Source organism: Rana temporaria, chromosome 6 (assembly GCF_905171775.1).
Source record: "Rana temporaria chromosome 6, aRanTem1.1, whole genome shotgun sequence".
Classification (NCBI taxonomy): Eukaryota; Metazoa; Chordata; class Amphibia; order Anura; family Ranidae; genus Rana; species Rana temporaria.
In genome coordinates, this window is record NC_053494.1 from 39,451,295 (window position 1) to 39,469,654 (window position 18,360).

The following is an 18,360-nucleotide window of genomic DNA, read 5'->3' on the forward strand; positions in this document are numbered from 1 at the left end:
ATTATACTTCCTCTCCCAAACCAGGAGTGCATTCCATGTCTCCATTTTTCTAGCAATCTTCTTATTTCAAGGTACAATGGGGGGAAGTTCAATGCATAAGTATTTTTAATGTCTGCTGGTATGTATGTGCCTAAATATTTTAATACCTTCCCCCATTTGAACTTAAAATTCTGTTTTATTATATCTCCCATGGGTTCAGGGATTGCCACGTTCATTGCTTCCGATTTTGTGTTATTTACTTTCAGATTAGATAACCTACCATATTTCTCAATTTCTCTTACAAGGTTAGGGAGTGATACATGAGGGTTAGTCACTGAAAAGAGCAGGTCGTCCGCATATGCTGCAATTTTATGAGTCTGATCTCCCATCTGTATTCCCTGAATATCCCCGTTTAATCTGATTCTGTTCAATAGGGGTTCTAGTGTAAGGGCAAACAACAAGGGTGATAACGGGCATCCCTGTCTTGTTCCGTTTGTAATTTTGAACGGGGATGATATTACTCCGTTAACCCTTACTGAGGCTCGGGGGCCTGTATACATACTCATTATCCATCTGATCATCTGTTCACCTACCCCCACCTGTCTCAATACTTCCTCCAAAAAACGCCAGCTCACCCTGTCAAACGCTTTTTCTGCATCTGTATTTAAAAACACACAGGGAATTTTTTTTTCTCCAACATAATGCACCAAGTTAAGTATTTTAATCGAATTATCTTTAGCTTCTCTTCCTGGGATAAATCCCACCTGGTCCATATCTACTAATTCTGATATACATAGTTGAAGCCGGGATGCTATTATTTTGGAGAAGAGTTTAAGGTCTGCATTTAGTAATGAGATAGGTCTATAACTGCCACATTCAGCCGGATCCTTCCCCTCTTTAGGAATAACAGTAATGTGGGCCAAAAGTGCCTCCGGGGGGAATACCGCCGAACTTCCCAATGCATTAAAAAACTTTGCCATCTGTCCATTTAATATCCCTAAAAATTCCTTATAATAGCTTACCGAAAATCCATCTGGACCTGGAGATTTCCCTATCTTCACCTTCTTTAGAACTTCCCCAACCTCTTCAACAGTTATTGGACTCTCTAACTTCTTTCGGACTAAAGATGGTAATCTAGGCATTCCTGCCCCAGAGAGGTATTCCTCTATCTCTACCTGTTTATCGCCTTCTATTGGTAAATTATATAACTCCGCATAATATTCCCCAAATACTTGGGCAATCTCTCTAGGTTTTTTTATAAGCTGTCCTTCTTTCCCTTTGATCAATGGGACATATACCGACCTGTTCTTTTCTTTGAGTTTCCCTGCGAGTAATTTGCTACATTTATCTCCCAGCTCATAGTTAGCCTTCCTTCCTCTCTGTATAGTCGCTTTAGCTTTAAACCGCATCATCTCTGAGATCTGCTTCCTTAATTGTCCCAGCTTTCTCCCCACCTCGGGTATTTGTTTTTTTTTATGTTGGAGTTCTAGTTTTTGAATTTCCTCTAATTTGTCCCTAATCTGTTTTTCCCTTTTTTTTTTCAGATAGGATCCATGTTTTATCAAAATACCCCGAATGACTGTCTTATGGGCCTCCCATACCATACCTATATTACTCCCTGGTATATCATTGACCTGAAAGTATGCTGCAATCTCCTTAGCGACATCGTCCCTGACTTCTGGGTTTTGCAGCAGACTCTCGTTCAAACGCCAGGTTCTATCCTGGGCAAATACCTCGTTAGAAAGGGAGAGACATAAACTAATCGGGGCATGATCTGACCACGTTATGTTCCCTATTGTTGTCTCCGTTACAGAAGTAATCAGGTAGTGAGGAACAAAAAACATATCCACACGGGTATAAACATGGTGTGGATTGGAGAAAAAAGTGTAGTCCTTTTCGTCTCCATGTAGAATCCTCCACACATCCACTAATTGTACCTCGTGTAGTTTCTTTATTATCCCCCTTCTGACCCTCCCTGGTATCGACGAGGTCCCTGTGGATGCATCCATTCTGGGATCCAACGTAATATTAAGATCACCTCCCAAAATTAATTTACCCTCTGTAAATTCAGTCAATTCTGTGAGAACTTCTTTCACGAATCTGTCTTGTTTAATATTTGGTGCGTACAGCGAAGCCAGAGTCACCTTTACCCCTCCTATACTCCCCTTCAGGAATAGGAACCTGCCATTCGGATCCAGACGTTTATCTTGTAGAGACCAATTCACTCGATTTGAAATCAAGATTGATACTCCCTTGGTCTTTGCCTCTTGGTTCATCGAATGGTACACAAAAGGGAAAAATCTATTCTGGAGGAATGGCAGGCTCCCACCCCTGAAATGGGTTTCCTGGATGAACGCTACATCCGAGCCCCAATTCTTTAAGTCCTTTAGTAACATTTTCCGTCTTTCAGGGATGTTCAATCCTCTCGCATTCAAAGAGGTTACTTTTATTGTCCCCATCTCGGGAGAGAAAAAAGGAAAGGGAAGAGAAGAAGAAAAAAAAAAAAAAAAAAACCACCCCCAACAGCCCCCCCCTTATTTCAACCTCTCTCCCTCCCTTATTTCCACCCCTCCCCTTATGGCCCTAAGGAAAAAAAAACCACCCAAGACTGGATCTCTCTCCAGTATTCACCGTGGGTGTATACCTATTCTGGGGGGATTGACTGGGCGATCGAGTAGCTCCACCCAGTTCCCCTCCCCTCCTCCCCCGACCCTCCTTAATTTTCCTTCTTCAATCTCTCCCTCTCTTCCCACCCGCCCCATTCTTGTCTCTCAGCCCTTCCACCTTCCTACCCTTCCCTCCCCCTTCCCCTTCTCTCCCGCTATCCAGTTCTCATTATTAATTCTATTCTTTATATTTAATTTCCCCAAGTTATTAAGTATTTAATATTCCTACATATTTAATACCCCTTTTGAACTGGTAGGCGCTTACCCCTTTTCTATAGGAGAGAGAGCAAAAAAAAAAAAAAAAAGAAAGACCCATATGGCGGGACCACCGCCTTTATAACTCTGCTCTCTCTTACAAAAAGAGGGGAAAAAAAAAAAAAATAAATAAATAAATAAAAAGGGGGAGGCAAAGGAGAAGAGGAAGTATGTTGTTTATCTTACCCCCCTTTCTTAACCTTAAATAGCCCCATAGGCTCAAGGTAGGGCCCCTCCCTCCCCCCCCCCGGCCATCTCCACCCCACCCTCTCCCACATACCCCATATTGTGCGAGAAAAAAAAAAACATGAACAAAAAGTGTATACATATCTGCCACTTTCTGCCTACCTCTGTACCTCTACTCATTTCTTGTATCTCTATTAGTCATAATTCAGCACATTATTTCACAAATCAAGCAGATAATACCCCATAATTCCTGTGAGTCCTGTGAGTATTGTAAGTCCTTAAGTCCTATAGGACTGGGACCTCTTGTGAGGAAAAAAAACAATTCTATCGAAATTCCATACCCCCCCTCTTCCCTCCCCCCCCCTCCCACCCCTCCTCCCCTATATAAAAAAAAGGGGGGAGAAAAAATAAAAACAAAACACAGCAAAAAAAAAAAAAAAGGAAAAAAATTCCTTTCAAATTTGTGATGCGTGTTTCAATTTTTCCAGACATTTGTCTCTTCTTCTATCTTCTCTTCTCTCTTCTATCTTTGTATCTTTTTGTGATTTAGTGTCATTTGTGCAGTAGTGCTATTAGTGATTCCAGGTGATTTCAGGTGGAGGGACCTGGCCAGTAATGGGGGAAAAAGGAAAACCACTCCTTTCCAAAAACAATTTCAAGGGGAGGGGGAAGCCGGGCAGGGAGACAGGGACCCCTTAATCACCCCTTGTTCATACTCCAGGATCTTCCTTACTTCCTTACTATTCCCCGGCTTTATTTTCTTACTTTTGAGAGCTGCTGTAGCCAATCTGGGACTTCAATTGGCTCTATTCCCATAAACTTAAACACACCAGGCAAGTCCTCATATTGCTGCACATGGTAAGATTCAGTCCCCCGTTTAACTGTAACAGAAATTGGGTACCCCCATCTGTAGCTTCCTCCCACACTTTTTATTTTATCCAGCAGCGGGCGCAACATGGCCCTTCTTTGTAACGTAGCCCTTGATAGATCTGGGAGGATTTTTATTTGTGTCCCTTCAAACCTGACCTCCCCGACATCCCATGCTGCTCTACTGACCAACTCTTTATGAGCATATCTGTGGAAGCACCCAATTATGTCTCTCTGTCTATCCAAGTTCGTTGAGCGGGGGCCCAGTGCTCTATGTAGCCTCTCAAACTCAAATCCTGAGGGGGGCGGTGAGCCCACTAATTGGTTACATATCTCTATTATCGTTCTCTGCAGGTTCTCTTTCTCCACCGTTTCGGGGACCCCTCTAAACCTTAAATTCCTGCGTCTACCACGGTCCTCAATTTCTTCCAGCCTAAGCTGAATATAGTCAACCTGGGATATTTTTGTCTTATATGTCTGCTCCATTACAGTAACCCGTGCATCCAAATTAGTCAACAGCAATTCATCTTTTTCCAACTTATCTGTAATCTGTTGAACTTCTTCCCGTACGACCTCCAGATCTTTACGATGGGATTCCTCCATACGTTTGACCAACGCCTCCATATCTGCCTTTGTAGGGAGAGCCAGCAACATAGCTTTTAAGACACTCAATTCCGTCTCATGATCTCCCTGTAAAAGCTGTAAGGGCTGTGTATGGGGCAGATCTTTTACCCTCTGCTTTTCCTTCTGCTCCTTCTGCTCCATCAGAGCTTTCTGTCCTCCGCTCTCTCCAACCTCCCCACCTCCTATAAGCAGCGTGTATGTCTCCACACACTCCGGCAGATTTGGGGATGCAGAGAAAGTGGCAGCTGGAATCTCCCCCAACGTCACACTACCATGTGACCCGGTCTCGCGGGATTTGCTTGATGCTGACCGCGTTAAGGGGAAATATCGCTGGATCACCGGCTGGGATGGATGGGTCTGCCTGCTGAGCTCTGGTGCACCCGTTGGTTTAAGCAGCCGTTCACCCTCCGATGGAGCCCTGAGCAGCTCCTCTCCAGGTGGGTTAGTGGCCGCTCTGCCTCTCCTCATAACCCGGGTCCTTTCCACCGTAGTCCGGCTGCTTTATAATCCAAACACCTGCTTTAATCTACCGCGCTGTAGCAACCACAGAGTCCGAAATTTTTATTTTTTTTTGCACCGGTCGGAATAGGGAATAGGGATAGGGTCTCTACTGTGCCGTGCCCGCTGTATGTAGCTCCTATCCGGTGATCTCGGTGGTCTCAGCGGGGAAGAAATAGAGGAGATTCCTTCACTCGTGGTCGGGTGGAGGAGCGTGGTGCGGCGTGTGGAGAGTGTCTGTCTCTACTCCATCTTCCGGTCACACCCCCCCCTGGAATAAATCAATCTTAGTTCAATGTTATCATATTGTTTCCAAATATACGTGTTGGGACCTGTTGGCTAAAAGACTATCAGTGTAGCTACTTGGGTTCTAAACTCAATTCAATGGATTCTATCTGCATGGAATATGTGTTCCCAATGTATTTGTGGGTTTCCACCTGGTACTCTAATTTTCTCTCCTAATCCACAACATAAAAATGGGCTTCTAACCAAAGTGGCTCCAGATTGTGTATGCATGCTTCAGACTGTGGCAGGCACATTAGGTTGTAACTGCTTAAGGGACCAAGAGTAATATGGTAATAATGATTTTTAAGGACTTTGTAGTGTACTGCCTAAAATGTTGTTACCTTTCAAATGCAGAACAATATAGTAGCAGCAGAATATTTTCATCATTCCTTAACTGGCGCTTCTCTAAAGTTCTTGTCATGTCTATGACTGTCATGTCTACTTTTGTCTTACTTTCTACTTTTTATCTTGAAGTTTTCACATTGGTGCATGCGGCTTTAAAACTTCTAAGCCATTCAAGGTAGCACTCCAGACTTCCGCTTGTCAAGCACATAAATAATTAGAATTTTTAGTATGCACCATGAGGCTTCCAGGGATCTGCCAAGACGTTAGGTGAACCAATTGTAAGTTGCAAACTCATAGTTATTCCAACCGTATACGTTTAGCGAGAGAATATTGATTTATTTTTGTATGCCGTGTAGTTTATAAATATGCATTAGGATTTGGTCTTATCTGTGCTTTTTTCTTTTTTTTTTTCTTCTTCTTTTTCTTCTTCTTACAGTGCAAATTCATCTGGGAAATGAGTTTGATATGCAGGGCAGTCCGTTCCTGCTGGCTGCGACTTTTTCTCTTTATTAATCCCAAATCTGCTGAAACATAAACCTATGGTTAAGGGCAAAATCATGTTCATTTTTGAATCACTTTACTTAGAAGATTTGACATGGGATAAAATAAGGATATAGACTTTTTTCTATGCAATGTTATCCTAAAAAATACAACATTATAATATCTATACCTTTGTGCAGCTTTAGAACTGCTAATTTCCTTCTAGTATTTAACATCTGCATATATGGGATGTCTCTTTTTCTACCACCTCCAATCTGTTTTTCAGAAATGCAATTTGGTAACATGATTATGAGACTACTAGACTATGAGTTGGTGAGCATATCGGCTAAACACATAATGGAAATGCATATACTATAATTCTAGCCCTTGACACGCCATTTTATGTACTTACATGAGACAAATTTGCAGTGTCTAGCTCTTTACTTGCCAGTAACTTGCTAACAAAGAAGGCACGTGCTAAGGCCAATATTTACCTATATCAGCACACACTTTACTACTCTCTGCTTATTGCTTTTTGCATGTTGGTAAGTGTGGCTTCAAGCAGTCACGTGATAGATGGTGGCAAAACAGCTGCTATCCGTACAACTCCTCCACAGCTACACATTTTAAAAGCTGTAATAATGGAAGACAAATATAAACTAAAAAAACATGTATAATATTTTATTAATTTTCTGCTAGTTTTAGTGTGTGTTTGGAATTAAAGCCATATCAAAACCAAAAATGGCAATATAATGCAGCATACTAATCATTAGATGTGGCTGCTACATTTATTTCTTTATTTTTCAGATTTTCCCTGTTAATCTGGCCGGCAGCACACCACCTGCATTTGAGTGCCCCCACTTTGGATAAAGCAGCACAGGGGGCCTGTTTTTCGGTAGCGGCATTGGCAGTCAGGGGGGAGGGAAGTGATACACTAGCAAACTGAAGCCAAGCTCCAGCTAACACCTTATAAGCAGTTAGAGCAAACAGTTTTCTTTATTTTGGGATACAGGTTTTACATAAAACTGATCAGTGTACTGTAACCACCCCTTTCAGTGTTGAATCGTTTGTCTCATCTCTGTACCTAAAATATCTGCAAGAGACCTTGTCATTTATAGAAACGACAAACTTACTGGCCAGGTTACCAGGTGAAAATAAAGGAGAAAAAGCCCCATAAAATACAATGAATGCAGCCTCCTTATCGAATAATTAATAGGTTGCAATCTAATAATTGCTTTTGCATTTAGTACCGCTATCAGTTGCCATTTGTGAGTAGCTGAAAGTACTGTTTCTGTTTTATGCTCCGTACGCCATGTGATAGTTTGGGAGGACGACCTTTACTTTCTCTGTTATTAGTGGTAGCTGTTTTGGTTTATGGCTGAACATATAAATCTCAGCCAGCCTGTAATCACCTGCTCCATATTGCAACGTGCTCCATTCTGCTCGAATTAGAGCGTGGCTCTGAGGTCTTGTCATTGCTGAAGTATCCAGCTCAGCTTAGCTTGTTACAGCTGTTTACAGTCTAATTTGGAGGGCTGAAGTCTAGTCTCCTGGTAAGTTGTTTGCCATAAATCTTACCGCCAGCTGCCTACAAGTGGAAGGTGTAAATGCTCCGTGTCAACTGTGTATTTGGGTCCTGTGAGGTTGTTAAAATGATAAAGTTTACCAGACAATGCACTCTGAAATTTCTCAGACTAGAGCAATAACACTTTATGCACTTGTGAGCTTGTTACGACTTCTGCTCCAGCAATGGAGATTGACTAGCAACTGGAAATAGAGCCACAGAAATCTTAAGGGACATCTGGTCAGGTTACAATGTTCTATTTGTTATGATTACTTTTAAATAAAGTTACCCTCTTCTTCACATCATTGCTTCTGCATTCAATGGTCACATTAGGTACAAACATGCCTTGTGCAGAATTAAGGTGTTCAGTGCGTTATTGCTATGCTATGTACTGTATGTGCTTTACCCTCTTGCCCAGCTGCTGTAAATACTTTGTTTTCCAGACCAGTAGTGCTCAGTTTTTTTCTAACACACAACTTCCAAATTGTCAGCTTACTGTAACTTTTGAAGCTCTCATATTTCTCTGTTTCATAATTGAAGTTGATCTGCCCTCCAAAAAAAAATTCTGTGTTGGCCAACGATAAAACCTACAGTGGCAAGCTCCACTTTCAACGGGTTATGTCCCAGGGAAAGCATAAATACCAATTGTTTAAAATAATTTCACAGGGATATTTGTTAGGAAGCTGGTGTGCTTATTAAAGCGGAGTTACAACCACAATTAGCATTTTTTAAATGTATGTCCTTTCATCCTGCATTTTTATAATATAAATCTGGTCACTTACTATTTTACAATCCGCCGCCGATCCCCATAGATATTCAAAAAAGATAGTTTATAAAACTATGTCCACACCGTTTGGTTGTGGGAAATGTGAAGCCTACAGGCACTTATTTCCTGGAAGTCTTGGATGGGGAGTGATAATTGGACAGCGCACTTTATCCTGGGAAATGACACACATTTCCCAGGAGCATTAGAGGGAGATGATGTCAGAATCCTAGGTGGATTCAAAGGCAGATTTCGTGGGACCGCATAGCAACAGGCATTTCCAGATGAGTAAAAAAAAAATTTCATTTTTTTTTTCTTTTTTAGTCGTAAGCTAGAGTTTAAAGCAAAATTGTTTTTTTTTTATGGAACCTCCACTTTAAGTCCTGCCTAAGAGGACCATAAAAGGCAGTTAGGGAGATAGTTAACTTTGGCGCAGGGCAGTGAAAAACCGAAGATGATACATTTTATGAGACATTCTGAACAATTACAGGCTCTTAAAAAGTGTCAGTGACTTCCTTGTACCATGATCTATATAACAGCAGGAGACATTGATCACCAGTGTTCATTACTTGAAGTGTAATTAATGGCAAACTTTTTATAGAGTAATGATAGAGTAATGGAGAGTTATAACCCTTGTCAACTTTTCTTTTTCCATCTGTGTCCCATAGGGGAGATTTCCCTTCATTTCCTGTTACATGGCAAAAACAGGGAGTGAGAAAAAATCCCTCCACAGTAAAGGAATCCTTTTGACTCACCAGGACTAGTGTCGCCACTGGAATATTTCCCCTTTATTAACGGTAAACGGGACAATTAGAGAGAGTTCAAATACCGAACGGGCACAGAAATCAATAAAAACTGGCATGTATTTGAATCCCATTCCACTCTATCAAAAAAAAAAAATTAGTTCTGCCTTTAGTTACACTTTAATAAATCTGCTTTTACCACTTCCCGCCCAAGGACGTCGTATGACGTCCTGGATTTTCAGTGGGGATATCTGAAAGATGCCTGCAGCTACAGGCATCATTCAGATATCCATCTCTTCAGCCGGCGATTCTGTGCACCATAAGAACAATCATAGTGGCAGTTCCACCGCTTGATCGTTCTTATAGGCGACGGAAGGGGACAACCCCCCCACCCCCCGCCATCCGGTGCTTCTCCGGGCTCTCCCGTGCCATTGGAGACCTGGAGAAACGATCTGCCGGCGCCGGATGAGAGGCATAGAGATGACTGGTGACCATCTGGTCACCAGTCATCTCTGATCGTCGGCGGCTCGGCCGCGATGTTATGACCTCACACCCGGGTACTGGAATGTAAACAAAGCTGGAATCGCCGCTGAAAGCATGAGATCCATGAATTTTTTTTCACAATCTCATGCTTTCCAGCCTGGAGGAGAGATGTGGGGTCTTATCCATAAAGAGTACCTGTCACGAACCAATCCTATTACAAGAGATGTTCACATTCCTTGTAATAGGAATGAAAGTGATCAAAAAAATGTTTTTAAAAAATAAGTGTAAAAATTTAAATAAATTAAGTAACATTATATATATATATATATATATATATATATATATATATATATATATATATATATATATATATTATTTTATTTTTTTTTTCTAAATGCCCTTATCCCCACTAGCTCGCGCTCCGAAGCGAACACATAAGCAAGTCCCACTCACTTATGTAAAGAGCGCCAGCAACAATTCTAGAACTAGATTTCCTCTGTAACTCTAAACTGGTAACCTGTAAAAACAAAAATAAGCAACGCCTACGGAGATTTTTAAGTAGTGAAGTTTGGCGCCATGCCATGAGTGTTTGCAATTTTAAAGTGTGACAAGTTAGGTATCTATTTACTCATCTTTCACATTATACAAAAAAAATAGGCAAACTTTACTGTTATGTTATTTTTTAATTCATGAAACCGTGTTTTCCCCAAGAAAAGGCGTTTTGAAAAATGATTGCGCAAATACTGTGTGAGATAAAAAGTTGCAATGACCGCCATTTTATTCCCTATGGTGTCTGCTAAAATAACATATATATTGTTTGGGGGTTCTGAGTTCTTTTCTAGCAACAAAATTATGATTTTTGCATGTAGGAGAGGAGTGCCAAAATAAGCCCGGTATGGAAGTGGTTAACTGTATGCAGTATGTAGCTGCATGACTAGAACGGCCCTCTAAGGGCACATCTTGGTCCTACTGATTTGGTTATACAATGCAAAACTGAACAAAGTTCCTTTCACTTAGGTATACCCCAATAATGTGTCTTTCAACCATCAGTATGCTTGTTATTGCGTGCAGACTTCAATTATATTTTTAGGCCAGCCCTTCCTTTCACATATTATGGCTAAGAGTCAGAGGCATAGTTTTGGGTATACAACATGTTTGAACAAACGGAACTACCAGGGGTACCAGGGAATATCAGATTGTGCACATCTATCTGCCTTGTACCCTATGATATCCCAAAGGTTTAATATCGGTTGTATCTTGTCTGCTTTCTGGTTTGATAAGTTTGATCAGTAGCTGCAGTCATTAATTTTCTCCTGTAATGACTTTGTTGGTTTTCATACTTACACTTGAGAGATTAATAGGTCCTATGTTCCCGGGGTGTTGTATTTGTAGGTGCATGGAGATCTGGTTTTATAATCTGAGCTATGCATTGCAAGATTATTATAGTTTTATTAGTGTCTTTGAACATTTACAACTCTCTAGGTGTGATATGACTCATTTTAAGGACACACTGTCTCATCATTTACACCAGATAATATATATATCTTTTTTTTTATAACAGGTAATCCAGATAATATATTTAGTATAAGTTTTTTTTTTCCTGTGTAGTTTCTTGACCAAGTCATGGTCAACAACATGTAGGAGATGCTTACTGGCCATGAATATTTTCTCTGCCTTTTTTGTAAGAGTCATTTGCTTAAGTAACACTCTGTACAACACTGTGTGCTCTAGGGGAAAGAGCAATTGTTTAAATAACTACCCTACCCACAACTGAGTGCTTCAATCTGGTTGGATGCCTGAGGGTGGAGTTTTTCTGCTAGATTCATACATTGTCTAAGAACGTACAATGAGCTACATCCTCTGTATCCGAAAACTTAAATGGATGGCAAAATATTGCAACTAAACGCAAAAAAAAAAACTGATATATTATGCTTTTGGTTTGTAAAAATGAGGATTACTAGAATCACTGTCTATCTTGGAGTACGTTCAGGCTGTGCAGAAAGGTATTTCTTTCTGGATTAATTTTCGTCAAGCTCTCTGACATCTCTTGAGATTTAAAGTGATTGTAAAGGCAGAAGGTTTTATTTTTTTTTATTTTTATGCATTAAGATAAAAAGCCTTCTGTGTGCAATAGCCCCTCCCGGTCCCCCTAATACTTACATGAGCCCCATCTAGATCCCGTAATGTTGTAGGAGTGTCTCGGCTGCCTTGGCCACCCTCCTTATTGGCTGAGACAGCAGTGTTGTGCCAATGGCTCCCATTGCTGTCAATCAAAGTCAGTCAGCCAATATGGAGATAAAGGGGGTGGGCCCCGGCTGTGGCTCTGTGTCTGAATGGGCAAAGGGAGCTGTGGCTGAAGAGGGATTCGAGAAGAGGAGGATCCAGACTCTCTGTGCAAAACCACTGCACGGGCAGGTGAGTATAACATGTTAGTTATTTTTAACAGAAAAAAACAAGACTTTAGTTTAAAGGGACACTAAAGGTACGTGTTTTTTCACCTTAATGCATCCTATTCATTAAGGTGAAAAAACATCCGACAATACCGGCCCCCCCATCCCCCCGTTTTTACTTACCCGAGCTTGTCCACCTGCGGCTCTCGCCCCTGAAGTCCTCTTTGCCGCTCATCCTGGTCGTTGATTGACTAGAGTGGATGGATTGAAAGCAGCACAGCCATTGGCTTGCACTGCTGTCAATCATATGCAATGACGCGGTGCGCCGGGGGCTGGCCCGAGTGATACAATGTACGGCTGTATCACGGGAGAGCGCCCACAATAACTTGCCACCATGCTAGATTGCTCACATGAAGGTGGAAAGTTCTTGCAGGCAGGACCAGAGACAGCCCCCTAGGGACCCCAGAAGACGTGGATTGGGGCCACTCTGTGCAAAACTAGCTGCACAGTGGAGGTAAGTATAACACATTTGTTATTTAAAAAAAAAACTGTCTCTTTACAACCCCTTTAACTTTAAGACACAGACCTAGGGTTTCAGTCAGTGCTAAGGAGACGATAGCTGAGATCACATGATCAGGAACTCCAGACTTTCCTAATTGGCAAGATGTTGCTGTACAAAAGCCAGTCACATGCAGTGGGTATAGATTGACACTTTTCTCCATGCGCAACAAAACAATAGGTCAATGTTCAGAATTGTATACTTGTCTCCTTGCTCCCTTGCTGCTGGGGATGTGAAAAAGCAGCTTGGTGAAAGCCTCCAGTTAATACCAATAACTATCAATCCTCATTAGAGATTGGCTTGGGCATGTTCGGGATCCCACCTGCCTGATCCTGCCAGGAAGCCGACACTACACACGGCTAATCACAGGGAATGATTAATTTCCCGATCTTTTCAGCTGCACAGTCTCACTGCCTGCCTGTTAGCTGTGTGCAGTGTCGGCTTCCTGGTGGGATCCCGAACATGCCCAAGCCTATTCCTAATCCTCATATGAAAGCATTGGTACCCGAGCAAACAGATACCAAGCAGCAGGCAACAGTGCATATGAGACCATCTCCTTACCTAACATACATGTCAACCCTAACTGAGGTGCATTTACTGTAGTTTGCTAAAGCAATGTGTATCATAAGGTATTGACTCTTTTTTTTTTTGCACATTCTTTATTCATTGTCACATATTGGTGCTACTTATCTCCTGCAGCCACTTTCTGTTAGGCATGCACTTCACAACTTTACAAATAACTCAGAGAGGGCATCCTGATGGCAACAATCTGGAACATGCCTGTGAAGTGAGCATTGAAATAGCTGCTTAAAATCATTTTTTGAGATTGTGTGTGACAGGGTGACGAGTGGTGACAGATTGAGCGTTGATATCCTATAAAAATTGTAAAGAAAGCTACAGAGAAAAACATTGGAAATTACTTTCAAACCCATATTAACATGCTGAAGCTTATATTCATTTTAACAATTGGGTTTGCATGTACTTTAAAACACCTTTATAATCAGATGCTTGGGAGCCTCATATTAAGTGTTAGAAGAATAAAAAAAAAAACATTGTTACTTTTAGCAGCCAGTCAAATCCTTTCTTTCAATTTCTAATTGTTACAGAGAACAAGTCTGCTGTCATTTTCAAGCCTACAGGAGATGCAGTGTGGCTCAGGGCAAACATCTCCCCTGGACTAATTAGTATGTTCATAAAATAAACTGTAGACCTCATCTATCAATGGCATATGGCAACCAGACAAGTATTATTTTTACCGTATGGTTAAAAACGTAGAATGTATCTTCAATCTTTCTACTATTAGGAACAACATTGTTTTGTTCACTATTCTTAACCACTTGCCAACTGCCTCCTGTATCTTTACTGCAACAGTGCAGCTCAACTCTGCAGGACCACATAAATATATGTGATTTGCAACCCTGGGTAAGAAACGTACGTAATTCGCTACAACATAAGCTGATTTAGTAGGTCCCAAAAAAATAATTTATGGCTGGAACCCGCTGATCAGCTGAGCGAATGACAGAAGAGAGCCCTGTGTTAGTCAACACAGGGCTCTCTATAGACAGCAGTGATGTGCTGTTTTTTGTTTTCCTCCCTGCAAAGCAGGAAGTAAAATCTGACACGTTGCTTAGTAAAAACATTGCTTGGCACACAGTTACCCTATGATCGCCCTAGATGGTAACCCCTTCCCAGCTAGTATCATTAGTACAGTGACAGCGTAAATTATTAGTGTCACTGGTTTTGTCAGTGTCAGTCAGTTTCCAAAAAGTGTTAAGATTTATACAGTACTATTGCGGTCCTATTATAAGTCGCTGATCACCGCCATTCCCATGAAAAGGTAAAAAATAAAAAAAATTCTGTATATATACCATTGTTTGTAGACGCTGTGACTTTGACAAAACCAATCCATATAAACCAAGACATGTAGCAGAATGCATTTTGGCCTCAATCTTTTAAGAAATGTTATTGTTTTTCATTGGATATATTTTATGTCAGAAAGTGAAAAATATTGTTTTTTTTTTTTTTTTTTTTCAACATTTTTGGGATTGTTGTTTAGATTGTAAATGATAAAAAAAACTGTGGTAATTTAAAGGGGTTGTAAAGGTTTGTTTTTTATTTTCTAAATAGGTTACTTTAAGCTACAGTAGTGCATTGTTGGTTCACACACATTTCCTTAAATTTCCCTTCTAAATGTTTGTTTTCTTTGTTTGAATTTCTCACTTCCTGTTCCTCCTCAGTAAGCTGTTCTAAATGACTTTCCACCACTCGGTGATGGTGGAAGGCTTACTGGGGAGAAACAGGAATGAGAAATTCAAACAAAGAAAAAAAAAACATTTTGAAAGGAAATCAAAAGAAAAGGTAGGTGAACCAACAATGCACTAGCTTCAAGGAACCAATTTAGAAAATAAAAGACGAACCTTTACAACCCCTTTAATTATCACCAAAAGAAAGCTCTTCGTGGGGAAAAAATTATATACATGTTGTGTCGGTACAGCGTTGTATGACCGCAGTTAAAGTAGCACAGTGATAAATAGCAAACATGGCGCAGTCATGAAGAGGGTAAAATCTTCTGAAGTGGTTAATACATAACCACTTTTTGTTTTTTTGTGTGATTTAGGGTTCGTATGATCCAGCTGAAGTAAAGGTGGTTCATCTGAGCATCAATCCAGCTCAGAAAGCTCAGAAAGCTGAGAAGCAACGTCGTAAAGAGGAAGTGCAGCAACTGCAGGATGAGTGCAGTAAGCTGAGAGAGCTGGTTAATGTATTGGAAGGAGGATCGCCTGTCCCTGTCAAACTGGAGGCTGCAGGGACCATTCAGTCATCTTCACAGGAAGTTTCAGGTAAGTGACAATGTTTTGTCACTCATTGTGTACTTTCTACTTCCACACTGCATTATCTTCATGCTTGGATAATTTTTTTTTTTTTAAAGGATTATAACTAAATGTACTGACCTGGCAGCTGTTTCCAAAATAAAACGGGCAAAGAACAGAATGCTGGTGACCAGCATTGCCTGTGGTTTCCCTGCAGCTGATATTTTCCGCATTACTGATTCACCATGCCTTTTGTTTTCACTGTGTCTCTTTGTAGAGCTGGCCATCTTGGTAAAGGCAGGGGTTTGCTTCCTCATGTCAGAGCCTCCAGCACGGAGAACAGTAAGCAGCACAGTATTTAGTATTGCCATCACCAAATCTGCTTCTACATCTCCTGAAACTAGAAGCTCAGACCAGAGGTCAGAGACAGCCGTGCCTTAGATCTCATGCTGCAGATATTGAGCTATGAGGCTGGAGCTGTAGGAGTGCTTTGGCACACTCACATTCCAGAAAAGTGCAGTGCTATATTACAGGAGGAATGAATGAATGAATGAATGAAGAACTTGTATAGCGCGGCACATGCGAACTAAATCGCCTCTGGGCGCTTGTTGTTCCTGTCTCTTTTGGTATCAGAAGAGATGAGGAATGCAAGACAAAAGGCACATTTCTAGATGTTCCCTATAACATAGTGAATTTCCTCTTGCTGAGTTTATGTCCACCTTAAATGAATTTACGATTATATACAAAGAATGCCGTCTTGCCTTTTCACCAAATACAGATTAATGCCGCATACACACCATCACTTTATGTGATGAAAAAAAACGTCATTTTCTGTGAAGTAAAAAACGACGTTTTTGAAACTTCAATTTTCAAAGACGAAGTTGCCTACACACCATCGTTTTTCTCACAATGTTCTAGCAAAGCGAGGTTACGTTCACCACGTTTTTCTATTGAAGCTCGCTTCATAACTAGCTTCTGGGCATTCGCGGGTGTAAAAACGTAGTTTTAAACAACGTTTTTTGCTACACACGGTCAATTTCTGTGAAGTAAAAAACGACGTTTTGAAAAACGACACATAAAATTAAAGCATGCTTCAATTTTTTTTTTTGTCGTTTTTCAGAAGACATAAAACGACGTTTTCCCCCACACACGGTCATTTAAAGTGACGTTTTTAAAAACTTCGTTTTTTTTTTCATCACATAAAGTGATGGTCTGGACGCGGCATTAGTGATGTTGGATGGGGTCCTTCTTTAAGTACTGTTGTTTTAGAAATTATTCTAGACACCCTACAGAGCTACAGTCACAGCAGAGCAAACATTTGTACATCTTTGAAACTGTATTGCATCCACTCATTCTTGAAAGACCAAACATGTAATGCACAAATAAACAAATGAATAATTTATGCAAATGTTCTGGTGGCATTAGTTTTACTGGGAAATAATCCATCATCTTACTTTTGGCAGCTGCTTCAGCATCTGTATTAATGATGTGAGAACGTTAGAATGTTTCCAATACCTTGCCTCACACTTACATAAAAAAAATGTGTTGAACCTGCTGAACATTTTTACAAAATGTAAAAAAAAAATTACATCCACAACACAATACTGCACAGCATAACACCACATTAATAACACTATATTATTAATAAATATCCCCAAACAGGTAAATCTAATGAAAAAGAAAAACCCTAAAACAAAAGTATATTGTGCAAATATTGCCCAACTCCAGCCGCATTGTTATAGTTTTGGGAATAGCGTGGAAGTTAGAACCGCTGTCAACTTTTTTTTTTTTGGCTGTCATTTTTGGAAATATTTCTCCCTCTCATCTATTTGGGTGTCAGAGACTCTCCCCCTCTAATCTTAGAGACCATATAATTAATGACATGGTACCAATCAATTGATGCAAGGCCAATGTGGTGCCTATATTTAAAAAGTGATTGTCACTATGGGGGAGATTTACTAAAACTGGTGTGCACAGAATCTGGTGCAGCTGTGCATAGTATAGTAATCAATCAACTTCTAGGTTTTATTGTCAAAGCTTGATTGAACAAGGTTGATTGAAAGCTGATTGGTTACTGTGCACAGCTGCATCTGATTCTGTGTGCACCAGTTTTAGTACATCTTCCCCTAAGTAATCAAAGACCTGTAAGCTATATATATATATATATATATTTTTAACAGAGACCCTAGAGAATACAATGGTGGTCATTGCAACTTTTTATTTTGCACGGTATTTGCGTAGCAATTTTTCAAATGTGTTTTTTTTTGGGGGGGGGGGTGCTTTACAAAAACACAAAACAGTAAAGTTAGCCCATTTTTTTTTGCATAATGTGAAAGATGAAGTTACACCGAGTAAATAGATACATCTAACATGTCACGCTTCCAAATTGCACATGCTCGTGGAATGGCGCCAAACCACAGTACTTAAAAATCCCCATAGGCGACGCTTACATTTTTTTTTTTTTTACTGGTTAAATGTTTTGAGTTGCAGAGGAGGTGTGGGGCTAGAATTATTACTCTCGCTCTAACGTTCGCGGCAACACCTCACGTGTGGTTTAAACACTGTTGTCATATGTGGACAGGACTTGCGTATGCGTTATTTTTTATTATTGTTAATTATACTTTCTTTTTACTTTTGACACTTTAAAAAAATAATATAAAATGTGATTACTTTTATTCCTATCACAAGGAATGTAAACATCCCTTGTAATAGGAATAAGCATGACAGGTCCTGTTTACAGTGAGATATTCGGTCATTAAGACCCCACATCTCACCTCTAGGCTGGGAAGCCTGAAATAAATAAATCCTATCTCAGCTTCCAAGTCAAGGCGGCGCTGTTTTTTTTAATGCAGAGGCTGGGCGT

At 40.5% G+C, this 18,360-nt stretch overlaps 1 protein-coding gene across 2 annotated transcripts in view; it reads left to right on the top strand.

Annotated features, from left to right (window-relative positions):
* The window catches only part of MAD1L1 (mitotic arrest deficient 1 like 1), a 915,026-nt gene that overhangs the window by 534,903 nt on the left and 361,763 nt on the right, over positions 1 to 18,360 (top strand). For both annotated transcript variants that reach the window (XM_040356690.1, XM_040356691.1), the window contains one exon: positions 15,305 to 15,527. In XM_040356690.1, coding sequence (XP_040212624.1) covers positions 15,305 to 15,527 — 223 coding nt within the window. The remainder of the gene's footprint in view (positions 1 to 15,304; positions 15,528 to 18,360) is intronic.